Source organism: Tasmannia lanceolata, unplaced genomic scaffold (assembly GCF_043159265.1).
Source record: "Tasmannia lanceolata isolate RefF3 unplaced genomic scaffold, GAP_Taslan_0.1 ptg000018l, whole genome shotgun sequence".
NCBI lineage: Eukaryota > Viridiplantae > Streptophyta > Magnoliopsida > Canellales > Winteraceae > Tasmannia > Tasmannia lanceolata.
In genome coordinates this window covers 10,859,551-10,886,222 of record NW_027518695.1, presented here as the reverse complement: position 1 = coordinate 10,886,222, position 26,672 = coordinate 10,859,551, and the positions used below count along the sequence as shown (strand labels likewise).

The following is a 26,672-nucleotide window of genomic DNA, read 5'->3' as shown; positions in this document are numbered from 1 at the left end:
GTGGAAGACTAACGCTTTTTGAAATCAAATCACGTTACAGGAGTGCGAGTTATCCAACAGGGGGTGCGAATTTACCGTCATCGAACGATAGATCGAAAGAAAAAGTACCCAAATCACACCGGTGGTAACGGCACAACTTGCGATGGAAGCAAAGCGGTTTTACCATCTGCTTTTCTTTTTTCAGTTTTTGTCTCCTTTTCACATTTACGTCATATGCCCTTTTAATTTTAGAATGACAGGAATTTCCTCATGCTTTTTCGTTTCTCTTTTTGGAAATGTTATTATTATTATTTCTATGAAAAATGACTTATAATGTTTTCAAATCACATTATAAGAAAAGGTATGTTAAAAAGTACAGGCTAGGGCCAGGGGGCATGTATTTTCACACAAACATATAAGAAAGCAAAAGAACAACAGGGCTTACCTATTTGGATGATCTAAACACTTCATTTTGGCCATGCACAGTATATAGTCAATGCCTCAAAAATAAACAACTCTTAATAAAGAGGCTTGCAAAGAAAGAGTGTAGCTTTAAGAATTAGAGTAAAAGTGTCTCATCAAAATCAAGTCCAACAATTTAATTGAAACCTCTCACTCCAAAATGCTCAATAGTGTCAACAAATTTTAACTTGAATTTATAAACCCAACTACAATGGAAGCATATGTAAAAGGAACCAAAGACTGCATAAGATTCTAGATAAGCGCATTAAACTCCTCAAACATACTAGCATATCATAGAGAATCCTTAAGAGTCATTTGTAAAAAGTAGCGGACAAGTTCAACTTGCTCAGCTCAAAATAAAAAAGTTATGAGCACTCCGAATAGAATGTCGGTTTGGAGGAATATTCTTTTGTGAACAAAGCATTTATAAACACCTTGGATGGGGTTATAGTTGATAAAAACACCAATGATCAATGTAAATATTGATTTGTAGAAAAAATTAACATCTTATTAGTGTTTTAAAACACTAATGTCAATTATATTTGTTAAAATAATTCTCAAATCAAGAGTACACTTTGTTTTAAGGGATTTTCTAACGTCCATTGCAAAAGGCATTTTGCAGATGGTTTGTTACATGTCAGACTAGCCACCCCTTGAATGCTGACAAAATTTGCTTAAAATTGAACCTCTGTAGCTGGCCTAACACGCGACAGACCATCTTCGAACTGCCTTTCGCGATGAATGCTACCAAATCCCTTGTTTTAAGCTAGTCTTACTTGTCTTAAACACAAAAGCAAATATAATTGGTACTCTAATAATTAATATTGCTATTAACTGTATTTTATATAAGGTATTCGATATTATTAATATTTGAACAATATTTCCTCAAAGGTACTTTCTTATATTTTATAATACTATATTTTTGTATTAAGCATTAAAAACAAGAAAGTATAAATTATGAGCATAGAAATAACATAATGTCCTAAGAGATTATGGAGTAGTGATTATTAAAGAAAATGAAATAAATGGGAAAAGATAGGAAATGGGAAAAGATAAGAAATGAGAAATGCCAAGGGCAGTTAAGTCAGAAGAGGTAAAAAAAGGAAGAAGCTGAACCCATTTTCCGCTTTTTCCCTTTTTTTTTTTCTTTCTCCAATGGAAGCTTTTATTCCATCTCTGCCACTTGCATTAATTACTCTGCCATAATTTCGTCTGCCCTATCAGACACCACCCTCTCCCACGCACCCTCCATAAGTAGACCCCCTTTCTCCCTCTTTCCCTCTCATCCCCTTACACACACAAACTCTCTCTCTCCCTTTCCTTTTCTCATGGCTTCTCTCGTGTTCGTTGCCCTTATTTCCCTTTTCTCATTTCTAACGCTCGTTAACGCCCGTATACCCGGCGTTTACACCGGCGGAGAATGGCAGAACGCCCACGCTACCTTCTACGGCGGGAGTGATGCCTCAGGCACCATGGGTACGTTACGCAATACCCTCACCAACTCTTTTCTTTCTTTCTTACTCTGTTTTTTTGTTTCTTGTGTTTTTTTTTTCATTGAAATGCGCGAAACCCTTATCTAGTTTGGTAGTTTCAGGCAAGAAGGTGAATGAAATTCACATCCAGTACTTCATTTTCTAGAAAACAAAGTATCCAAACCCCATCTTGCTCTGTGTTTCCAAAGAACCATAGAAACCCTACTTGTTCATCTTTTACTGACCAAATGAAAACACTCTTCATTACTACTACATTTTCCAGTCAAGAACGAAAGATCCCTCCTATGGCTCTGTATTTTCTGACTAGAATACCCATACAATTCCCCTGTTTCCTAGATTATGTCAAAATTTCTAACAAGAATTTTCTATTAATTCTTGTTAATAGGTTTTTAGGCACACCCAGTCTATGTGAGGGCCCATATCAAATGAATGCTTTGGATCACCCCAACAATGTGGACCAATTGTATTTTAAGCTGACGGAGTAGATAAGTAATCTACTCAGGATCGAGTAGATAAGCCCTTAGTAACAATACATTTTCCAGCTATCATTGGATTTTTTTTTTTGTTCTAGGTGGAGCATGTGGGTATGGAAATCTCTACAGCCAGGGCTATGGTGTGGAGACTGCGGCTTTAAGTACGGCTCTGTTCAATGATGGTCTGAGCTGTGGTTCTTGCTATGAGCTCAAATGTGCGAATGACCCTCAATGGTGTCACTCCGGGAGTCCCTCCATTTTCATAACAGCCACCAATTTCTGCCCTCCAAATTTCGCTCAACCCAGCGACAATGGCGGATGGTGCAACCCACCTCGCCCCCATTTCGATCTCGCCATGCCCATGTTCCTCAAGATCGCCGAGTACAGGGCCGGAATCGTTCCTGTTGCTTTCCGGAGGTTCGAATTTTGGTTTTTTGTTTTTGTTTCCAGTAGAAATTTTTGACTGAATTTGATCTTATGGTCTTGACGGATCAAGGGTTTGGTGTTCAGATCAATGGATCTGATCACGTACACTAGGAAATAGGGCCTTATAAGCCTCCTTTTAGCAGTTTTTTTTTTTTTTTTTAAGGAGGTTACTGGACACTTATCGGGCCAATAAGTGGGTCCGATAACTTGGCCTTCTGTTTCTGAACCCGATTTGTCGAATATGCCTTCTTGTTTCATTCAAATTGACAACTTGTGCCATGGATAGCCAAGGGTTGAAATTGCATGACAAACCGTACTGTACCGAAGCCAGTGAAGGTTATACTTCCGTATGTTTCATCCAAATTACCTAAGTGCCCCTGTTTGGTTTTATTCTGCCCCCTAATTGTGGGCAAAATAGTCTTTTCACGCTTGGTCTTGTTTAGTCTTTTTTTCTTCCAAAAAGTACTGTACGGACCACACTGTAGGATGATCCAAACCGTCCATTTGATGGGCCACAACGTAAATAGGTTGTGTTAAAAAAATCTTATATATAGGATGATCCCAACCCTCCGATCTATAGAGAAAATGCATATTATGGAAACCTCTATAGATCAGAGGGCTTGGATCATCCTATGGATTTTTGGGAACACGTATTTAGGTTGTGTTCGATCACATGGACGGTTTGGATCATCCTATAGTGTGGGCAGTACAGTACTTTTTGAAAAAAATAAGGGACTGTATGGGCTTACACCATATAAAATCTCATATCCCCATTATGTACCTATGGACCATATCTCACGGTATGTTTCTTTCCTTTTTATTTTTAGGGTGGCATGCCAGAAAAGGGGAGGAATCAGGTTCACCATCAACGGATTCCGGTACTTCAACCTAGTGCTGGTCTCTAATGTGGCCGGAGCCGGGGACATTACCCGAGTCAGCATCAAGGGATCACGAACGGGGTGGATGAGCATGAGCCGTAATTGGGGCCAGAATTGGCAATCGAATGCCGTTCTTGTGGGCCAGGCCCTCTCCTTCCGAGTCACCGGCAGCGATCGTCGCACCTCCACCTCATGGAATGCTGCACCGGCTAATTGGCAGTTCGGACAGACATTCTCCGGCAAGAATTTCAGGGTTTGAATTTTGTGTCTAATCTCCCGCCATTTGATTTTTGGCGCCAATACATATGCTTTGACTAATGTTCCTTTTATTTTATTTATTTTCTTACTTTTGATTTTTCTTGGGAAAAGGGTGTGAATGGGATTTTGGTAGGGAAAGTAGAGAGACATGAGTCACATGACTGAGTGTGAAAGGAAAAGGAAAAGTGTGAAGAGTTTAATGGATGTAAGTAAAAAGAGGTTGAAGTGGCTGCAAATTATGTAGCCCACAGCTGTTTACTTTAATATATATGGTGGTGGTATATTTATGTTTTGCAGTTGGTATATGAATGAAATGAAATATTTATGTATCTATTTCATATTCTTCTTTATATATTGTGGCTCATTTTTTTTTTTGAATGGTGTGTTGTGGCTTCTTTGATGGGATATTCTCTCATCCCTTTTCTTACTTGAGCTTGTTTTCTACATGTGGAGAGGTGGTTGGGCAATGGGTGAAGAGGGCAATTTTAGAATAAATGTTGACTAGTGTGGGATCTGATCGGAAAGTGGGCGGTCGACTTGGGAAGATATGCTAATTTGGTTTCCTCAAATGGGTTTGCAAATTGTGCTTTCAATTGGTTTTACCAATGGCCACTTTCATTTCAAGTTCATTTGTATAAAAAATAAAATTGCTTTTTTTGGGTGGTGGGGAGTGGAGGGCAATTTGGGAGTATATGCTGCAAACTATATAAACAAGCCACATGTTGAGAGAGAGAGAGAGAGAGGCAACCAACATTAGGGCTCCAACTCGAGCCGGGTTTTACCCGACCCGCATCGACCTGACCCGAAAATAGCCTGGGTTGGGTTCAGGTTTCATGGGTTTCGGGTCGAGCCGGGTTGAGCATTCAAAAGCCCGCATGAATCTCGGGTCGAGCCGGGTTTGAAGGGACCCGATCCGACCCGACCCGACCCGAGTTACATAAGTTATAGTATGTACATTTTTTTCTATTGTTAGTTAAAAGTTAAAAGTGAAAACCCACGCACCCACTCTTATTGCGTGTGAGTGTAATTTCTGCTTCTATGAGTTGAGTTGATTCAAGTGTTTGAATCAGCATTGTTTTATTGTAATTACAACATTGTTTGATTACATCATTGTTTGATTCAAGTGTAATGTGAGTGTAATTACATCATTGTTTGATTCAAGTGTAATGTGAGTGTAATTTCTGTTTCTATGAGTTGAGTTGCCTTGCCGAACAAGAATTTTCCTTAAAAAATCGCGTCAACGTGAAAAAACCCGAACTGACCCGACCCGAGATTTATCATGGGTAGGGCCGGGTTTGGGAATGGTGGGTTTTCCGAAAAAAAAACCCGACCCGACCCGAGATATTTCTCAGGTAGGGTTGGGTTCTCCAAAACCCGACCCGCCCGACCCGAGTTGCAGCCCTAACCAACATGACTAGTCTGTAGCCTCAACTGATCAATGTGTTGGTCTAGAACTTGGTCTCACTAATAGATCATTTCGCTTTAATTTTGGTTGTAGGTACTAGCTTTCAGAATCAACCCTACATATGCAGCTGAAAGAACAAACTCTTATGTTAATTCCTTGTTGGACTTTTGATTTCATAGCACTGCAAATGGTGAACAGACCCCGCACTACTTTTGATTTCATGGCACTGCAAATGGTGAACAGACCCCGCACTACAAAGGGAATTTATAAGTAACGTTTGCCCACCATAGTTAATGTAGTCAATGTAAAATTAGGAAAATTGGCAAAAGTCCATAGCTCCAACTTAGTTCCCCAATGACCAAGATAGGTGATAACGTAACCATCGAGGCATGGATCATTGTGCAAGTACTAAATAGATAGATGTGTCCCACAGTAGTAAGGCCCAATAGCTAAGATAATAAGAAGAAATCAAGGCTCTGACCAGATACATCAATGGTTTAAAAAGGGTGATGATATTTTCACCCACCCCCTCTGCAGTACGCATTGCCCTCCTTATAATGTGAATAGCGGGCAACTTTAGCTCTTTTTGACGTCAAATCACGTTAAAAGGGGTTGAATTCGTACTGTAGGGCCCTATAAAAATTCGAATAAGTGGTCCAACGGGCAGCTTTGGATGCCGAATCCATTAACAAGATAGTATGAGTCAATCGAAGTTGATTGATAAGGCTTGGGCCCATGGGCGGAGCCAGGAATTTACAGTTGGGGGGGCCGGATTAATTTACACTTGTCTGCTTTGGTCATTGGGGGGGCCATGGCCACTAAACTAGCTTGGCATGCATGTATAGCCATGCACCATATAAAGGAATTTTCCAAGTCATGGTTGGGGGGGGGGGGGGGGGGGGGCATCGTCCCCGTCAAGCTATATGTGCCTCTGCCCTGCTTGGGCCTCCGAGAAAGCTAAACCTGGATAGATGAGACGTGGATAGAAGACCCTAAGGAAGCACACATATTTCATCTCTCTGCTGTCGTCCCTCTTCATTTTCGATTTCTCTCTGTCACCCTTCTTGGTTTTTTATTTTTGGCTTAGAGCCGACGAAAGATCCAAGCCCTCATCTTCCAGAGATCTTGCATTAGAGGTAAGCCACTACTTCAACTTTTGGGGTTTCCGTCTTGATAAGATTTGAAACTGGGGAAGGAGTAGATCAATTAAAGAGATTGATCTTGAGGGATATGATTCTTGTTTTTATTTATTTAGAACTAATGAAAATCTAATATAACAAAGATCCTGGGTTAGTATGGACAATTTAAATTAATATTTTTTGAAAGTATAGTCTATTAGGCTGCTATTTCCCTTTTGAAGTGGAATCAAAGCCTATAGTTATTGATTTTATTCTGCTAGTGCATATTGTTACCACCGTGCATCTGGAGTAGGGGTGGCCAACCGGTTCGGTTCTCGGTTCATTTTTTTTCGGTTCGGTTCCATGAACCGTAAGAACCGAACCGAACCGTAGTACACAGTAGGACCGAAGCGAACCGGACCGAACATAATCGGTTCGGTCCGGTTCGGTTCTTCGGTTCTAATGTGATGATCATCCCACACAGTCACCTATTTGATAATTTATGCGACTAGTGACGTTATAACACAAGCTCCAATTCAGCTATTTTAAACCCTTTTATTCTTTATGTGAGCGACTCCATTAGGACTAGGTGTCGATGGATACACTTTTGGATAGGATTTTGAGTATTCGTCGGATCTACTTCCCGTGTCTAGGTCACGATCCATTTCAAACCAAGCAGTTCATCAGAGCTTCCTAAGATCATACTTACATTGTACATAGTTAAAAGTCTCAAAAGAGGGCCAGGACGAGGGCTTAGGTTTATTGGTTTTAGAAGGAAGAGAAGAAGGTGAGCCAGACTTGAGAAAGATTAATGATAAAAGAGCAATGATATTTACGAATCTTACTATAAGGATCCAATATCTGTCCATGGTTCTTGTAGTGTATCTAGATCCTATCCGTTTAAGTTCGGTTTTGGATGGCCCATTGAGGCTGTCTCTCATGCACCCTAAAAAAAAAAAGCCCAATAAAACAGACAGGACTTGCACATAGATGGGCTCATGGGTCATGAATAGTTAAACTCATCCATTTAGTCCGGATTTTGGACGGGCCCACGCCCATCCAATCTAGCCAGATTTCACGCGAAGCTCCAAATGCCTAGACTCATAAATTACACCTCAACACGCGTCATTCAATGATTGCATGATGCATACATACGCGGATTGACCAGCAATCGATGTAATCGTAGCCGTTAAAATATAGACGCGTTTTTTTTTACCCTCTCATCCTCTCTCTCCCCGTCTCGTTCATTCGCATCTATCTTGGTGCTCTTTCTACCAGGTATGTTTTCTTTACAAAATAACATAGAAATGATTTGTATAATAACTCTAAAAATATTATCCCTGCTTATTCAGTTACTGGATAATTCTTTGGAAAGAAAATGGACATTTTTTTCCTGAATTTTATTCATAGGAAACGTTTTTTGTTTTTTTTTCCAAAGTTCTTGTTTGGGGTTTCGTTAGACTTTCTTGTTTTTTAGATCATTTCTAAGTTCTTGTTTTGAATCGAAATTAGTATTAGGGTTGCAACTTGGGTAGGGTTTTACCTGACCACCATCAACCCGATATAGCATGTAGGGTTCTAGAAAACCCGACCCAAGCTGCTACCTCAGTTTTTGTGTCTTTCGCAAATGATAAAATGATGGAAGGAAAGAAAATAGAAAATGGTGATTGTTTGTACGATATGATTCAATTAGCTAGAACTGCATTTTCATCCTGGGAAGGTGTGCTAGAACTTGCTGATGATGATGGATATGGGTATTTATCTGAGAAAAAAATAGCTGAGTTGCTCTAGTCATAAAGATCTTAAAGACTTAGATGGGTTTCATTGATTTTAAATGGGTTCTTGTAATCCAATCTCTCAAATGCACCTTATAACATAAATGAGATCAGAAAACAATTGTCAAGCAATTTGTACTTTGCATATATGGAGGAAATGGAAAACCCGGGTAGGGTCGGGTTTAGGAATCTTGGGTTTTTTTTTAAAAAAATGACCCGACCCGATTCATGATACTTCTCTGGTAGGGGGGAGGGTTCTGGAAAACCCGGCCTGAGTTGCAACCTAAATAGTATTTTGGTTTTACAGCCTTTTTTTTTTTTTTACGAATTTTCTGTCCCAACATTTTCTTGTGGTCAGAGTTTTCTATACCGGGATAACTAGTTTTTGGGTGTTATGAACCCAAATCGATTTGCAGCGTTATTGATCTTCTTTGAGGGAAGATCAACCTCTTGATCCACTTCGAAGGAAGGTTCAGTCCTCCTTTGTGGGAAAAAACACAATTTCTGGGATAAATATTTTCATTCCACTACAGAGAAGCTAATGAGTGTATATGATTTGTACAAAACAATTCAGAGATAAACATGCAAAGTCTTGTGATAAGAATGGAAATAACTAAATAAAGATTAACCTAATCTTGACTAGTATTCGATTGATCACAGTTGCTTAACCTGCCCTACTTGCCTAATCTACCATCCAAGTATTCCGATGATCTTAGAAGATTTGATATATTCTAAATGCAAACTAATTTATTCCACTTTAGTGGGCCCCCTCCGGACACATAGCGTCCCATAACGTTCCACCCGTCATGAAATCAACCTTGTCCTCAAGGTTTGAGATTAAGGAATGGCTAGTTTGTGAACTACGATAATCTTCCACATGATTTTTTGAAAGTTTTCTCTTTTCTCTTCTTTTTTCTGGCTCCTTTTCTTCTTCTCTTTAGTCACAATTTCGTATATCATCAATGGCTGAAGCAGCTCCATTTTCAAATCAGTCTCATTGTGCCGTTCCTCAAAGCTCCTTCGTTGTGTTTTTATAGAATGATTTAGATGTTGATGCATGGATAGTCTCATCTTTTCGATTGCATTGACTAATTTGAGTAAAATGGTATATTCTCCAACGACCTTATCGGAATTGACGACACTAATAATTATCGACGCCTTTCTTTTGTGCCTTTTTCGGCTTTTCTTCTATCTTATATTTTCTCTCGTCTTCTTCTCTCACTGTTTTCTATTTCGTCTTTTCTTTTTCATTTTGCAAACTTTCCCGATAGTCTTTGTGCTAAACTCTTCACTTAGCTTCTGCAGACATGGAGGTTCTTCTATTCTAACCAAGGTTTTCAATTTCGGGTTTTGGTCAACCCCAAAACTGAAATTGGGTAAACTCGAAATGTTACAAAATTTCGATTGAAATTTCAAAATTTCGGTCGAGATTTCGTTTTCCCTGAATTTTCAGTCCGAAATTTACGGAAAATCTCCAAAAAATCTGGATTCTATTCTTTATTTAATATTTTCCCAAAATTTTGTACGAGATAAAATATTATTTTATGTGATTATGTTAGATTTTGGAAATTTTGGTTTCGGTGAGGAACGAAATGCATTCCGAAACCGAAATTTAAAACCTTGCTTCTAACTTCATGCCAAGCTTCAATATCATCTTGTTGCACTTGACATTCTTAGAAGCTAGATGCCTTTTGATCTCTCTCTTAGTCTCATCCCATTGATCCATTGTTCCTTTGTTTGGTTTTCCACGAGGTCGGTTCATCCTGCTCTCATACCAATTGTTATGGACCCAAATAGTTTCTCAACAGGATTGATCTTCTTAAAGGGAAGACCTGCCTCTTGACTCTCTCTCGAGGGAAGGGTTAGTCCTCTTTCTTCATCCCATTACAAAGAAGTTAATAAGTATGTATGTTTATATTAAAACTCAAGGGATAAACATAGAAAGATCTAGAAAAATAATGTGATGAGAATGGAAATAATTATATAAAGATTAACCCAAGCTTTACTAGTATATATAGATCAACCCTTGTTGCCAAATCTACGCTACTTGCCTCTTCTACCATCCAAGTAATCAAATGTTCTTATATTTTCTAAATCAAAAATATTTTACTCCACCGCAGTAACTCATCCAGGCATGTAACATTGGATTAGATTCAAATTACAGATTTTTCTTCGAGGTACGGTTTTGTCGATACGTAATTGAGGATTTGGGTTTCACTTGTGTTTTAAGGATTTTTTTTCTATCAAAATTGAATATTTTTCTTCATTATAGCATGACTTGTGTCTTTAGGATTTTTGTTTTTGATGAAAATTCAATATTTTTTGTCATTTTACCATTGTTTTCTTTCCCAAACAGATCTCAGATTTTATTTCCTGCTATCTTGTTGAATGAAGGTTTGAAAGTTTAGGTAACGAGTCAGTTTTTCATTTCTTTTTTGTTTCTTCAAATATTTAGGAAATGGACTCTGAAATTAAGGCGGCGGCGGCGGCGGCGGTGCCTTATTCTTCTGTAACACCGTGCGTGGAGAAAATCAGGGTTTCGGAGGCTGAGGGTGCTGAGCCTTTGAAAAAGGGGCTCAGGGGAGATTTAGGGCCAGAGACTCCTGTTCCAGAGAGGGGAAGTGGGGAAGCTTTTGTTGGAAGTGATACACCATTAACTTGTGTGTCCTCATCAGTCGTAGAAGTTTCTGATGGTAGTGAGGTTATGGGTCTCAGTTGTGATATTCAGACACCAAAGAGCCATGTTTTCAATCCATTTGCACCAGGTCCAGAAGAGCTTGCATTTGCCCCTAGGAAGAAGGGTTTGGAAGAATTCAGGTACCGCCCCGTTGTGCGGCAACTGAATTTTGACTCTGATTTTGATTCCAATGTAATGGACGGTGATTCTGATTTTGATTCCAATGTAATGGATGGTGATTCCGAAGATTTTTCTCGTGAAAAATATTTTTTGGAATCGATATATGAGTCTTTGCTGGATGCGATAATCACAAAGCAGGCTGAGGGGATTTTAACTGAGGATCAACCATTTGGGCTGGAAGTCTCTGAGGGTTTTAAGACACCCACTAAATTGCCTTTACTAACAGGTATTGCTGATACTTGTCCGGGAGCGCCAATGAAACCTGCTGAAAGAGCAAGGAACTTTAATCTGGGTATATGCCGAAAGCTCGAGTTTTGAATTGTTTGATGTTGAACAACTTCATGGAGGTTGTTTGAGTCAGTGTTGGGGAAGATTTTTTGCTTGTAAAAGATATTTGGATTCTATGCATGACCCTCGTTTGGATGGGTTTATTTTGAGGCAGGTGACAAAATATTAGCTGGTTTGATTACAGATGGAAGAATCCGAAGGAATTCACAGCCATAGTAATGCTAATTCTGGCGGTAATTTTATTGGTTTCCTGTGCATAGCTTGGTTTCTTTATGAGAAGTGAAGGGAGTGATTTTGATGTTTTACTGACAGACTTCTAGCAAAGGCTGGCTTGGATAGAAAACTTGTACCATGAAATCACTGGTTCTTTTGATCTGGATTTTTGAAGGAGTTTGTAATTTTTTAATGAATAGTGATATTTATCCATCTCAATTATCTCTAGATATATCTCTTCCTCAACCTGTGAATGGCTTCATTAGAACCCTTTGTCTCTGTGTTTCAATTCTTTATGAAACAGTTTTATATCCTGTTCCTACTACTATTTTATTGGGATAAATACTCTTTTATGTGAATTTTCTCATTCATTTGTTAACAAAGAGAGGAGTTGTGAAGTGCATGCACAACTTTATTGCATTAGAAATTTTATCAACTACAAACTGCTATAGCAAGGGTTCATTTAACATATTCTTAATCATGTTTAAGTTGAATTGCTAATTTTCGCGAACTTACTCTTTTTTTTCCCAAGTTCCATCTGCAATTCATATTGAAAACTTGTCTAGCATGATTACCAAGCTGTAAAATGCACCCCAGAAATACTGTCTAAGATTCTACTTTGGGTTCGGTGAGAACATCATTAAGTGTGAGCTTACAAACTGTGGGAGGTAAGATATTTAAGTCCACGTCCTTGTGTTTGCTATTTGTTCTTGAATGTTTGCCATGGCTCTTCTCTATATTTTTTTCCCTCAAATGGCTGCTAGATCATATCTAAGCTACATGCATCTTGATGTTCATTCCTTAGGAATTGAGTGTGAAATGTTTTTGTCCTCACCAATCCTATGAAAAATTATGCATTAGTGATTGAAAGTAAGCAGAAGTGACCCAAATCCTGTTTCTTATTTCCAAGTGAAATGGCGGTCGAGGTTCTGGAATTTCAAATGAGGAGTTGTGGGAGACAGACTGGGGGGGATGTAAAAACTTAATTTGTGATATGTGAATCAGACAAAATGGGGGGATGAAAAACTTAATTTTTGGAAGGTTGTGTCTGGAAGTCTGGTATATTTGCATATTAAGATGGGTTACTCATATTACCGCAATACCAATCTTCTTAGTAGTTCCAATACATGTGTTCCTTCTTGTACTAGATGTAGCCCAAAATTAGTCTCATTAAGGTAGAAATCGGCAAAAATATCAAAAGTTTAGCAAATACAGAACTTTGTTAGGCAGAACCCTGATTTGAATGTTGGACAATTGCAAAAACCTTCTTATACCAGTCTATCAAACAATGATACGGTGGCAAGTGCATGAATCCACTAGTTATAGAGGGAAAAAAACTGAGAGAAGGCCATACCATTGGTGTTCGAGTGGTAGATGCCACACCTAGCTTGTTTATTTTCAAGATCAGAAGTAGTAGTTCAAGGTAAGATGATTGAGCCCATCTTAATTTACAAGATAATTAGGCCCATCTTGGAATAGGAAGAGGATGATGCATCCCATCCCATGCATTAAAAAGTAATGGGGCCCATGATAGAAACAAAAGAGTAAAAGACTGATGGGGGTGACTTTAGACACAAAGGAAATGATTGTGCTTGTGTTGATAGACGTGATAATAGAACCCACATTCAACCAACCCCTGCTCTTTTTTGGATCCAACCTCTGTGGAATCCTCCCTGGCTCCCCATTAGAACCGTAGATGGTTGGATACAAGAATTTTTTTCTCTCAATTTAAGTAGACCCTTGGTTAAAACATGAGAGAGTTCGTCCTTGAGTTCTAGGAACTCATAGTTAACTCATGCTTAAGCTATGATTAAAACAAAGGATTCTTAGTCAACCCAAGTTTAACTTTAATAAAAGGAGTCTTAGTCCATCTAAGTCTCCTACTAAGTCTTACTTACACTGTAAGTAGGATTATTAAAATTTGTTGTACGCCCCCATTTTACTAAGAAAGAAATGGAGCCCAAGGAAAAAGATTGTCTAGTAGATCAATGGTCTACACTAAATGTACATGTCCTCGTGCCACATGATTGTATGCAAGATCAACGGTCTACATTACACCTGTATGTCCTCCTCCGTCATGGCTGGTCAATAAGATCAACGGCCTACATTACACTGCAGGTTACAAGATCAACGGTTTAGTGGTTTATACCGTATTGTTAGTTTTCAAGGGTATTTCTGTCATTTCGTAGTTATTTGTTTATTTAATTTTGCCTACACCATGCTTTTGCCGCCGAAACCGCCTTGAATTTCAAATTTAAGAATTAAAAATGATCCAAATGAAAAGACGAAAATGCCCATCTTAGCTTCTTCCGTTCGTTACACGTGGAAGGACGATATTAGTAACGGACTTTCCCATCCGTTACTTTATTCGGATGATGAAGTGGAATTCTCTCACCCGTCAGATTCCCGCGGCCCAGGGTCCTTATAAAGCAAGAAAACTCCTTACTTTCTCATTTCATCCTCCTGTTTTTGGCGATTCGAGTTTCAGTGCTTTAAAACAACGATCGAGAGAGAAAAATGGTCGAAACCTTGGAAAGCTTAGACGAGATCATACATCAAAACGGTAAGATTTCGATCTGAATCTCATTTTTTCTTTGTTTGATTTATAGAGAGGAATGTCTCAAAATCGATCCAGGAATCGAATGGAGTGAGATCCGATCCGATCGGATTAAATGCAGTCCGTCCGATCGTTCTTCTGAGCGTTCTAATTTTTTTTCCTCGATTTTTTATTCCTGAGATTTTCTGGAATGTGTCATTGAATCGCAATGGAGCTTCTTTTTGAAGCAAATCTCTGTCCCTATGTTGCTGATTGAGATTTCATCAATTTCCGTGAACTATTGTAATAATCTCGAAGCTCTTTTTTTTATTTTTGAGATGATTTCAGTAATAGATCGATGAATTGAAGCGAAATCTTATTCGTCCTATTGATCTGTCTTCAACATAGTTTTCTGGACTCTGTTTTTTGAAATGATATTGAATTTTATTTTTTCGCGCTATAGATCGGAGCTTTTACTAGTTTTCTTTTCAGCAGAATGTTATAATCTCATTTTGGCTTCAGATCTGCTTTTTTAGCTTATTTTTTAGATTTTCATCTGGTTTCGTGGAAGTTTCAATCTTTTCTGGTATCGATCAACCCTATAACTAATCTCACCGCGGAACTTATTCATCTTTGCTTGCTATTCGTTTTACTCGCGCTTGATCTCTAATGAGCCGTTTGGATACAAGGATTTTATAATCGAGGCTTGTAAAATCCTGGATTTTACAGGCTAAAACCTGAATTTAATAAGCTAAAACCTGAATTTTATAAACTAAAACCTGGATTGTACATTTTTCAGGATTGTAAAATCTAGCTCTTACCTTGTGAAATCTTAGTTTGTAAAATACAGGATTTTAGAATCCTCCATTATAAAATCCATGTATTCAAACGAACTTAAGTTGGTAATCGTGGTCACAGGTAAATTCGAGAGATTAAAGTTTTATATTCATTTCTTGAGGTCCTTTTTTTTTTTTGTTATTGTTACAGTTTTAGGTTAATTTCTGCTCGGTTCTAATATTTACTTTTTTCTATTAAATTTCATTTAACTTATTTCTCTTTCAGGGAAAATGCCTGAAACTGAACAAGACACTGGTTCCGAGTCTCTTATTGAGAAGATCAACGAGAAGATTCATCACCATGACAACTCATCGTCTTCATCTGATTCTGATAACGAGAAATATATGTCAAAAAAGACTGGCTTATTTGGCAGGCAGAAACCAGTGCATACTGTCCTTGGTGGTGGAAAATGTAATGTGTCTGTCCTCTTTGTTTCTGTATTTTTGGTTAAACTTTATTATGTTATTTATTAGGAATTTCTTCTTCAATTATTATGTTCATCTGCTTTATTTTGAATGAAGGAAATCTATGTTTATTAGTTTTTCTTTCTGTTAGAGTTCTTTGTAGGGTAGAATACCAAAAGTTTATACAAGCATATGCTATTCAGTCTCCTATTTCTATTTGGAACATTAAAATAACCATTGTAAATTTATGAATGTAATCTTGCAGTATTTTATGAGATTATCTGTTTCGGTTTACGGGTGATTGCGTGCATCCATAGCCCACCCTAAAATGGCGTGGGGATACCACCCTATGTCATAAAAAAAAATGAGATTTATTGTTTCGTTAATTGTTATTGAGATGGAGCTAAAAGACAAACAAATCCTAGGAACTTGGCTCTTTTAAAGTTAGATGATTTGGTTTTGTTGGGTGACAACAATGTGAAAACTTCATAGGCTTATGATGATTGGTAATGGTAACTTTCTGATTTGTGGAGATTATTATGATGGCTGGTAACTGAATGTTGAATCTGTGGATTCTGCTTGATTTTTTGGATTTCATAAACTGTTTGTTCAGTAATGCAAGATAAACAGTAGTTCCTGTGATCTCTGAAAAAATAAATTGGCGTGTGGTTTCTGATAGTTGGAGAATGCCTGAAATTGATTCTGAATTATTTTTGTTATACATGTAGAGTTCCCTCCCATTTCAAGAAAAAAAAGTCATCTATTTCAAACACTCGATTTGGTTTAGTATGGAGAGTTACTATACTAAATACTGCTTTTAGCCCTAAGCTTTTCTACCTAAAAATAATCTACTTATGTAATGAGGTTTTTCAATTGGTGTTTGACTTGGCCAATTTGTGTTGAAGATTTATTTTTTTGAGATATATAATCTATGATTTCACAATTATTGGTTTTCATATTAAGGAGTTAGACAGTTCTTTACAAGTTGAGTCCTTTCTTTGTGATCGGCTTTATAATGTCAATTTATGACAAGACCTGGTGGAATTCCTTAACCTTTTTTGGTCCATAATGTCCATCTTTGGAGATTCCCACAAGTTGTTTTTTGTTTTATTTTCTTCAATGTTTATGTCATATGCACACTTCCATGTCAATGGTCCTGATTAAGCCATTGTTGAACACTAGATTCTTCCTAACGGTGATTGTTCAGATAGTAGACTGTTACGTGCCTAATCGGCCGTAACGGAAATAACAAAATAAAAGAGAAATAGAGGGGGGGGGGGATGGTTGATTCGAGGCAACCGGAGCTCCTAACGGCTCGATTCGAGAGGAGCCATGACTCTCCTAAACAAAGTCTCCTTTGCTGGAAATTATCTTCTCTCCTTTTTTCCTTTCATTAGATTACTACTACATAAATAGAAGCAAGAGAGAGTGCCACATCACAAGCACACTTACCCACTAACAAGACACATCACAAATAACTAACACCCACTACTTAACACATACACCATAACTAACACCCATAACTCTAAAAACACATTCCCACAACTAACATCCACACCATAATTATTATGCACATAACATAGACTCAATTTTTATTTTTTGAATATGACCTGAGTGCAGCGTTGATTAAAAGATGATCCGTTGGCCGTATAGTTGACTTTGCGGCACTGAACTTTTTAATTGAGAGTCCGATTCCCATTTCAAGCCTGTGTTTCTGAATATTAACTAATCTCTGCTGGGTTTCTTTATTTTGATAGAAAATTTGAATGGAATTTTATTTTTTTCTCTTTTGGTTTCCAGTTCACAATGTATGCTGTTTTGACATTTATACCGATGTTTATATTGATTATGTTTATTCTAATGAATGAATGACTTCTCTTCTATTCTGTTTGGGATTTTTGGTTGTCTTTGAGAAGCTAACCCCAACTAGTTTGGGACAAAGGCTTAGATGAGTTGAGTTTTGTTGAGTTTTTGAGTGCTTCAGATCTCTTGTTCTATAGTTGTGCAATTATTTAATCTTGCTGACTAATGAGCAATTGTCATTTGGCTTTTCAGCTGCTGATATTATACTGTGGAGAAACAAGCAGATATCGGCAGGAATACTCGTTGGAGTGACTGTTGTGTGGCTTCTCTTTGAATGGCTTGGCTATCACTTGCTTACCCTCCTTTGCCATTCCTTCATACTGTTGTTAGGTGTACTGTTCTGCTGGTCAAATATATCTTCTGCCATCAATAAGTAAGCTCTCTTTCTTACTTTTATTTGCTTTCTGTTTCTGCAATTTTCTGGTGCTGTATGCATGGTTTGTTCATGTTACCTTGAATCTTGAAGGACATATTTGTAACTGTATAAAGCAATATTCAAAATCCTATGAAAATAGTTGCTTATTAGTATTACACTATTACCCATAAACAGGCTTCATACGAACTAATTTCCTATTAAAAATGGATGGGCTCACTATCTCCCAAATTAAGAAAAGTAAATTTAAATTTCACAAATCTCCCACTAATCATGTTTCTTTCTCTTAACACATGTGTTGCCCTTCACGTGATTAAAAACTGAAGGTTCTTTTACATTCCCAATTTTAGCAATCTTCATTTCTTTTAAAGTTTTACCACCACCGATCTCGTCCCTTTTCTCTGTTAAAAATAAAAGGCCCAATGAATTACACACCACAAGTACAGAGAGAAGTTTGTGTAGCAAGTAATGAAGGGAGAATATGGTCTCTGAACTGAATACCTGTTTTGAACTATTAAATCTTCTTTCTTTCTCAAGTTTGTTTGGTTGTTTCTATTATAACAATTGAGCTAAGTGCCCTTGCATATCTCTCTTCCTCTACATCTCTCTCATTTTCCATCTATTTTTCAGTTGTTTAGGTTAATTTAAACCGAGTATATTATGCTCTTTCTTTTCTTTCCCCTCTGTGCAATGCACATGCCTTTTTTGTCAGTCTAATAAAAGTCTTGATCATACTTGTGAATTTCATTTTGTTAGTCTCCAAAATGGATGAAACATTTTGTATCATTAGCAAAACCAGTACACCGGCAGAAACGAAACATATAAGTCAGAAATGTGTTCTGTACTAGTCCGTTTCTTCTGTTTCTGAAGAAATAGGGCGATGTTCGAAATTGTATTTTTTTTATGTTAAGTTTTTTTTTTTTTGTTTTAGTTTTGTTTCGGCCCGTTTTATAGCTATTGTAAAATTATTTTCTCTTTTTAGCCCCTCAAACTTACTGGAGAGTTAAAAACACATGAAATGTCCACTACATTAAGAATTCCCAAAATACTCCTAGAGAAGCAAGATATTTGAACGATATTTTTCTTCATTTTTTGTATCTACGTCAAAAAGTGTTATTTGAAGGAGGTACCATATTTTAGATTTCATCTGTCCTTCTAGAATTTCTTTTGTTATATTTTTATTTTTATTTTGATTTGTAATATTTATAGTTGGCATTTGGTATGATAGATTGTTAGTTTTGTAACTTTTGTTGTTGTTTTGTTCTTGATTTGACATTAATTAGTCTATCAAGAGCCAATACATGCCTAGTGTCGATGTTTTAAGTTGTAAATTGTGTTTTTTTGTTAAATATGGTTGATATAAGTATTTCTAATATTCTTAATACTTTAATATTCTTTGATTGTTTTAGTATCAATTATTTAAAAAATTATCAGGTCATAGTGTCTTTTTTTTTTTTTTGAAACAATGAAAAGGACGGACCATCTATACATCTCCTCCCACTGACCAAAATGAAAATGCCGAACGAAACGAAATTAACAATTATGGTCTGGATACAATAATCTTTTGAGTATTTTCATATTCTAGACATATGCACATCATTCCAATGTATAGGGGGCCATGGATAAGTGGAAGGCTTAAAGATTTCACTAAATAGTGAGAAACCACCCTATTGATTGATGGCTTGCAATTACCAATATCTATATTGAACAACATTTATCTAACAGATGCAGTTCACTGATGTCAAGATCTTTGGGCCATGGACAATCCTTAGTGGAGCCTTGTAGTGGTGCCTTTGCTCTTATCTCTGCATTAGTATTTCATTGTCCTGAAGATGAACATGAAGCTGCCACACAACTGCTGTGGGGCTTAACAGAATTTGCTCATCCTGATTCCTGCATTATGAAATAAAAATTGTATATTAGCAACTCTGTGACAGGTTTTAATGTCAAGACTCTATTTCCCCCCTCTAAACTCAGGTCTCCACCAGAATTTCCGAAGGTTGTCTTACCTGAATATCTGTTCATGAGCATTGCTCTGTCATTGCGATTTGAACTTAACCGAGCTTTTGCAACCCTTCGGGAAGTTGCTTCTGGAAAGGACTTGAAGAAATTCCTCATTGTAATATTTCTCTGACGAAGCCTTCTTTTTTTCCTTCTTTTTTCTTCCTTAGGCCCTCTTCTTTTGAGATTATGACACCCAATTGTAGGCCCCAAATCGATTCCATAATTGCAATTTTGAGTCTTGTGGTCGCTGTGGGGCCCACAATCTCAAACGAACAGGCCATTAATGTATTTTCAATAATGGCATGAACTTTTGTGCAGGTGATTGCAACCCTGTGGGTTCTGTCTGTGGTTGGCAGCTGGTTCAATTTCTTGACCCTCTTCTATATAGGTTAGTTGCTCTTCTTTCTTTATTGCTTTTTGTTTTGCCTATTAAATTCTCTTTTGTAAGTTTAAAAAAGGAAGCTATGACTCATTAGCTTGTGTTGGCATTGACCCGACCCGAAAATAGCTTGGGTTGGGTTCATGTTTCTTGGGTTTCGGGTCGAGCCGGGTCTATGACCCAAAAGCCCGCATGAATCTCAGGTCGAGCCGGGTTTGAAGAGGCCTGACCCGACCCGAGTTACGTAAGTTACAGTTTTTTTTTTTTTTACTAAAACTTTGTTACTTAAAAAATGAAAACTTAAAAGTAAAACTCACGCACGCACGTACGTAATCATAGGGACTCTTTCCATCTTCGGTTTGTTTCCCTCCTTCAGCTCTAGGGTTTCAAGTTTCAACTAAATAGTTAATGCATTAAATAGTTTGTTGTTTATCTCATATGAGTATAATCATTTCATTTGGTAATGCATCAATTTATTCTCCTTGGACTAGTTATTAGTTAATGCAGTAAAGAGTTTGCGCTTGAGTTTTTCTACTTCTATGAGTTGAATTGCCTTGCCAAACAAGAGTTTTCCTAAAACAATTGCGTTAACGTGAAAAAACCCGACCTGACCTGAGATTTATGATGGGTAGGGCCGGGTTTGGGAATCATGGGTTTTCTGGAAAAAAAAACCCGACCCGCCCGACCCAAGTTGCAGCCCTACTTAAACTGCATGATTTGAGCTAATAGATGATAATGCCATTGATTTTCCTCGCTCAAAATATTCTGACAAATATTCCCGATCGTGTGCTGCTTTGGAAACCTAGAGTTGAACTGAGAGTGGATCCGTACAAATCCCTCTACACCACATGTAGGAGGGTAAATGGAAAAAAAACAGAATCAGAGGAGAAGATTGCTAAAGTGTGAAAAGGCTATTTGCTCGGTTTCACTCTCGGTCTTACACTCCGTTACCATATCATTATTGTTTCTGATATTTTTTAAAATATCACGTTACTTTTCCTTTTTTTTTGGTAAAACGACAAAATCCCAAAATTTTACCTACATTCTGAAAAATTACCTAGATATATTAATATTTACTTTTGATTGCGAAAATATCATGGTAATATCGCAATAAATTCACGATATTCATAGTTGTTTTAATTTTGTTATTAAATTTTATATGTTCAGATATTTTATTTTCCCAATATAAACATGAAATTAAGAACAAATTTTAAAATATCCCAAGATATACACCCTACCTGAGAACTTACCAAGACATATATTTGTATCTATTGACTTTGAAATAATATCTTTGATTTTCAACCACCTGGATTTTTGTTAACTCCACGAATTCAAGTTCAAAATCATGGCCTCCTGGTAAAGAATGCTGCTGATTGCAAGATACTTTTTTTTTTTTTTCCGGAAAAGTGTTGCTACTCGGTCTTGTAGCTGAGCTTATCTACTCGGTCCGGTTAAATACAGTGGGGGCCCACATTGTTTGGGTGATCCAAACCATTCATTTGAAAGCCCCTTTCCTAGATAGGGTGTCCACAAAAAAATCAGACCCATAGGATGATCCTAACCCATCCACAATGGAGGGGAAAATGGGCAGATTTGTGGACAAACTATCTGTCCATTTTTTCCCATTTTCCCTCTACTGTTGGATGGGTTAGGATGATCCTATAGATCTGATTTTTTGTGGACACCCTATTTAGGTAAGGGCTTTCAAATGAATGGTTTCGATCAACCAAACAATGTCGCCCCAGTGTATTTAACCCGGCCGAGCAGATAAGTTTAGCTACAAGACGGAGTAGCATCACTTTTCCCTTTTTTATATATCTGACTTTGTTTTGCAGTAAATGGTTTTTGTTTCCCCAAGAACCATACTCCTAATTACCATATTTGTTTATTCTCGAATTTGCAGTGTTTGTGATTCTGCACACAGTGCCATTTCTGTACGAGAAGCACGAGGTTCATGTTGATACCTTCGCTGAGAAGGCGATGGTTGAAATCAACAAACATTACGCAGTGCTGGATGCTAAGGTACTTCAAAAGATCCCTAGGGGCCCATTCAAGGACAAGAAGCAGCTCTGAGTGGCTTCTGATACCAATAAGATGGCTGTTTTTTGCTTCTTCCTCTTGACTGAATATTTCATTTACACTTTTAATGTTAGCTCTTCTTGTGATTTTGATGATGTGGGTTTAGGGAGATTTGAGTGGTGCATTTTGGGCAAAATTTCAATCATTTTTGAAAAAAAAAATTTGGGTCTTTGTTTTCTCAAGATTTTTATCAGGAAAGTCTTGTACTGAGGCTGTGTTTGGCAATCAGGAAAGTCTTGTACTAAGGCTGTGTTTGGCAATCATGAATTTTTTTTACGTGGAATATTAGTTTATAATGGAGTGAGAGAGGCTGCCTGAAGAGCAGGCTTGAGAGGGCATGAGTGATGAGGGGGGTGAGAAAATGCTAAAAAGAGGAAACAATAAATCATAATAGTTTCCCCCCTCCCTTGTTTTTCAGCCTTTTTCATCCTCTCCTTGTTGCCATCTAAGGCCAGTTCTGTGATTTCTAATGCTCTCTCCACTCATGCCTTCTCAAGTCACTTCACTCCTTTGGCCCATCTGGCCACTGTGCTTGTAAATATTCCATGGAATAATTTTTCATGGCTGACAAACATGTCCTGATGACTACTAATCGACATCCACTCACTTGATATGCTTACCTGCCGTAAGGAAGGTGATATCTGCATTATTGTTTTGATATTTGCACTTCAGTAATTTCATATTAATCTGATAGGCGGTTGAAGGTCTTTTGAGGATGGCATTAATCGTTATGCCTCTAGAAGCGGCTCAGGTAGCAGCAAAATGGGGAAACCGCTATAAAGAAAATAAAAAGGAATGCGGGTATCATTTCCCTGTCTTTCCTTCACTCTAGTCTGTTGTTGACTTAATGATCTGATGTTAAAATCAGTCACAAATATCTCTGTATTTTTTAATGTCAAGGAAATACAATTATTTTTTAAAATAATTGTGGTATTATCAATTGCCTCGGGTATTGGCACTACCTTGTTTTGATAATTGCACAAACTTCTCTACTACTATTTAAGAGAAGTGATATATCCGCCCCTTTTGATTACTTGGGACACCCAGTAGCAATGTACGTGGCAATCAGCCCCATTGAATCCTTCTGACATGAAGTACGTCAACCCCGTGCAGTCATTGATACACTGCTGTTGGGTGTCCCAAGCAATCAAAAGGGGTGGATATATCACTTCCCCTAGTTAAATAGCTGTCAATTTAAAAAGAAAAGACAAGCTTAGTTTGGACACGACAACTTTGGCTAGGATTTGTTAAATTTCAAAGCCAGTTATGTAAGAGTTGACCCTGTTGGGGGTTTCACGTAAAAGCAAAAAAGTCCCACATTAGAAAAGTAGATGGATGTGGATTTGCTTATAAGGGAATGGGCACCCTCCCTCTAACAGCTAGCTTTTACGTGAAACCCCCAACAGGGTTTCACGTAAAAGCAAAAAAGTCCCACATTAGAAAAGTAGATGGATGTGGATTTGCTTATAAGGGAATGGGCACCCTCCCTCTAACAGCTAGCTTTTAGGGGCGAGTTCTACCATGTTAAGAGTCCTAACAGGTGGTATCAGAGCCTAGCCGTGGTAACCTTGGTTTAGTCTCTAAGGATGGAAATATCTCTCGGGGAAGATCTTGGTAACTCGGCAATGTCTGTGAGGATGAAAAAATCCCTCAGGGTAGATCTCGTAGCTTCCACGTTGCACCCGTGTGGATGGGCGAGATCGTCCACATTGCTTCCACATGGAGGGGGAGATTGTTGGGGGTTCCACGTGAAAGCGAAAAAGTCCCAGATCAGAAAAGTAGATGGATGTGGATTTGCTTATAAGGGAATGATCACCCTCCCTCTAACGGCTAGCTTTTAGGGGCGAGTTCTACCATGTTAAGAGTCCCAACAAGTGGTATCAGTGCCGGGCCGTGGAAACCCTGGTTTAGTCGCTAAGGATGGAAATATCTCTTGGGGAAGATCTCGGTAATCCTGTGTCTGCAAGAATGGAAAAATCCCTTAGGATAGATCTCGTAGCTCCCACGTTGCACACGTGTGGACGGGCGAGATCGTCCACGTGAAAGCAAAAAAGTCCCAGATCAGAAAGTAGATGGATGTGTATTTGCTTATAAGGGAATGAGCACCCTCCCTCTAATGGCTAGCTTTTAGGGGCGAGTTCTACCCTATTAAGAGTCCCAATAGACCCTCCTTGATCAGAGGCTCGGGTTGGGTTGAGTTAGTGTTTGAAGTAATGCGACCTCAGGTTTGACTAGGGCTGGAAATATTTGAGCAATATTTCTTTCACGGCACTCCTGTTCTATATATCTAACTCTTGAATGAATGCGAAATATTTGAGACTAAACCCCTCTGACTTTTTAGCATTTTCTATCCAATATATACAGCGAAGTGATACATTCAACCCCTTGTGTATTTACGACGGCACGTTTTACACTACAAGGGTGTGTGGCCTGGGGAAGAAAAGTGGGCAAATTTATGATTTCTCTAAGTTTATGGATTATTGAATGTGAATTGTCGGACAATTGTCTGTTTTAGGATCAGTGGAAGAGTTAGTCTGGTCAATGAGAATTTAAGAATATTTTCCATTAGATCATTTTCCATTATAGTGGCCCCACCAAAAGACTATTTCCAGAAGAGAAGAGATATATTCGCCCCTTTTTTTTTCCCTCGGCCAACCCCAGGTATATTTATAACTACTCTTTTAAGTTTTTACACTACAAGCGGGTGGCCCAAGGAAGAAATGGGTGCAAACTTATCATTTCCCTTTAAGAATTGTCTTGAGCATTCCACTTTTGGAGTGGAAATTAAGTTGGACTGCCAAAGGGTTTTCCTTTCAGTTTTATATGAACAAAACTCGGCTCAGGTCGGGGTCTGAGGAACTTTCCTCACACCCCCTGTAAATAATAGCAAAGAGTGTGAGGGTGTGGAAATATCAATTCCATGTTTACTTTTTATTTTCAGAAGTAATTGATATTTCCACACCCCTTGCTATTAGACTATTAGTAAGGGGTGCGAGGAAAGTTCCTCAGACCCCGACCCGAGCCAAGTTTCGTTCGTTTTATATGGCCGCCTTTGGAGTATATAAGACTTCAATGTTTAAACTTTCAAAGATACTCTTTCATTCAACTTGTAGAAAGGGATTTGCTAGGGACCAGCGTAGAAGGCATTTCACGGAAAGGCAGTTGCATGAGAGAGCAGCCACCTTAGATGAATTAAATGAATAAGACAAAATCTCAGCATATGTGGCTGCTCTCTCATGCAACAGCCGGACCGCGAAATGGTCCCTAGCAAATCCCTACAGTATACCATATTTGCTGTGATTTCAAGTGGACAAGTAACTTATTTCTCATATTTTGGTAAGGAATTATTTAATCACTTTGTCCCTGTTTGTTTTGGATTTTGAGAACCGCCAGTGAGTCCAAAGCTTATTATTGGACTATTTTTTCCTTTTAAATTTGAGTCTAATAATCAGTTTGGGGTCACAATCGGCTATCCAGTCCAATAATTTTGGATTTTAAGTACTGTTTGCGAATGCAAAACTGATTATTGGCACCCCATGAAATTGCCATTACTAACATGATCACTAGATATCTTTTCTAGTTTCCGTTCCTCCAGCATGCGTTTTACCACTATAGAACATGATTATTTGTAGCAAAAAAACCCTTCAAGAAGTGCTATAAGCCCAAAAAAATGATAAGATCGGTGAACATTTCTACTATCTCAAGATCCTCAATAACCCGCCTCACACAGTTTCACATACAATTACATTCCATATCATAAATTTTGGTTTTGATTCTCTTTTACCAGGATATCACATCTTTCTCTAATAGAGAGAGATGTTGGGTTATAATTTTGTCTTTTCTATCATAAGTGGCGGAGCCCGGATTTATGCATAAGGGTGGGGGGCAAGCTTACACGGGCTTATACATAAGGGGGGCAGGCCTTCAAATTTTAAAGGGGCTATTAAAGATTTGGCCCAACTCAACAATGCTACATGTATCTCCACCCCTGTCTATCATGGACAATTCGTGGATAGTGCCTTGTGGACTACTATTCAAAATGGTTCTCGTGGACTAGAATGACTGGCCGACAGGATATATTTGAGATTCGACATATCCCATTATAAATTTTGAAAAATCATTGAATTTCTTAGTTTCCAAATGGACCAAACAGTATAGGGTAGATTAGTAGACCAAACTCCTTTGATACGGTAAGAATTAGGGGAAATTGGAACAAAGATTTGAGAGAATCCCTCAGGTATTCTAATAAGTTTTAGGTAGTGTCAGAACTATAGAAAACCAGGTTCCAAATTTGGGAGCTGAAAGTACAGTTGATAAAAAAAGAATGATCTATAGTTTATGGACAAAGGGTTAACATCTAGACCTCTAGAACTATGGAAAGCTCTGGCTGAGAGTTTTATTTTTGCAAACTTCCATAAAAAACAAGGGAAATGATTTCAGCGCTCCAATGTTTTAATTGATAAACATGCGCTCCGCCTGTTTGTTTTGTAGTATTTAAGGGTGTGTTTGGCGTACCGTTTGAAATAGAGTTTAAAACGCCGTTTTGCAAAACGGTGTTTTGGTTGGCAACGG

At 38.0% G+C, this 26,672-nt stretch overlaps 3 protein-coding genes across 4 annotated transcripts; all 3 read left to right on the top strand.

Annotated features, from left to right (window-relative positions):
• Positions 1 to 1,663: 1,663 nt before the first annotated feature.
• Positions 1,664 to 4,302, top strand: LOC143850791 (expansin-A4). Its single transcript, XM_077360046.1, has 3 exons — positions 1,664 to 1,917; positions 2,506 to 2,824; positions 3,661 to 4,302. Exons 1-3 carry the CDS (start codon positions 1,770 to 1,772, stop codon positions 3,968 to 3,970), a joined length of 777 nt encoding a protein of 258 aa, XP_077216161.1. The 5' UTR covers positions 1,664 to 1,769; the 3' UTR covers positions 3,971 to 4,302.
• Positions 4,303 to 7,646: 3,344 nt separating this feature from the next.
• LOC143849959 (uncharacterized) lies at positions 7,647 to 11,853 on the top strand. Of its 2 annotated transcripts, none has more exons than XM_077359280.1 (2): positions 7,647 to 7,770; positions 10,723 to 11,853. In XM_077359280.1, exon 2 carries the CDS (start codon positions 10,726 to 10,728, stop codon positions 11,440 to 11,442), a length of 717 nt encoding a protein of 238 aa, XP_077215395.1. In that variant the 5' UTR covers positions 7,647 to 7,770; positions 10,723 to 10,725; the 3' UTR covers positions 11,443 to 11,853. The 2 variants fall into 2 exon arrangements, with proteins under 2 accessions (XP_077215395.1, XP_077215396.1); XM_077359281.1 differs by lacking the exon at positions 7,647 to 7,770 and adding an exon at positions 9,688 to 10,128.
• A 2,185-nt stretch (positions 11,854 to 14,038) lies between these two features.
• On the top strand, positions 14,039 to 22,195 carry LOC143850880 (reticulon-like protein B5). The gene is made up of 6 exons (XM_077360157.1): positions 14,039 to 14,188; positions 15,224 to 15,409; positions 17,458 to 17,638; positions 19,616 to 19,757; positions 19,961 to 20,030; positions 21,925 to 22,195. The coding sequence occupies exons 1-6, from the start codon at positions 14,143 to 14,145 to the stop codon at positions 22,092 to 22,094; spliced, it is 795 nt and encodes a 264-aa protein (XP_077216272.1). The 5' UTR covers positions 14,039 to 14,142; the 3' UTR covers positions 22,095 to 22,195.
• The last annotated feature ends 4,477 nt before the right edge of the window (positions 22,196 to 26,672 follow it).

Coding starts and splice junctions, on each gene's coding strand:
- LOC143850791 (XM_077360046.1), top strand. CDS start 1,770: ATGGCTTCTCTCGTGTTCGTTGCCCTTATTTCCCTTTTCTCATTTCTA. Junction 1,918..2,505: donor TGATGCCTCAGGCACCATGG/GTACGTTACGCA, acceptor TTTTTGTTCTAG/GTGGAGCATGTGGGTATGGA. Junction 2,825..3,660: donor GTTCCTGTTGCTTTCCGGAG/GTTCGAATTTTG, acceptor TTTTATTTTTAG/GGTGGCATGCCAGAAAAGGG.
- LOC143849959 (XM_077359280.1), top strand. CDS start 10,726: ATGGACTCTGAAATTAAGGCGGCGGCGGCGGCGGCGGTGCCTTATTCT.
- LOC143850880 (XM_077360157.1), top strand. CDS start 14,143: ATGGTCGAAACCTTGGAAAGCTTAGACGAGATCATACATCAAAACG. Junction 14,189..15,223: donor CGAGATCATACATCAAAACG/GTAAGATTTCGA, acceptor TTTCTCTTTCAG/GGAAAATGCCTGAAACTGAA. Junction 17,639..19,615: donor ATATCTTCTGCCATCAATAA/GTAAGCTCTCTT, acceptor CTCTAAACTCAG/GTCTCCACCAGAATTTCCGA.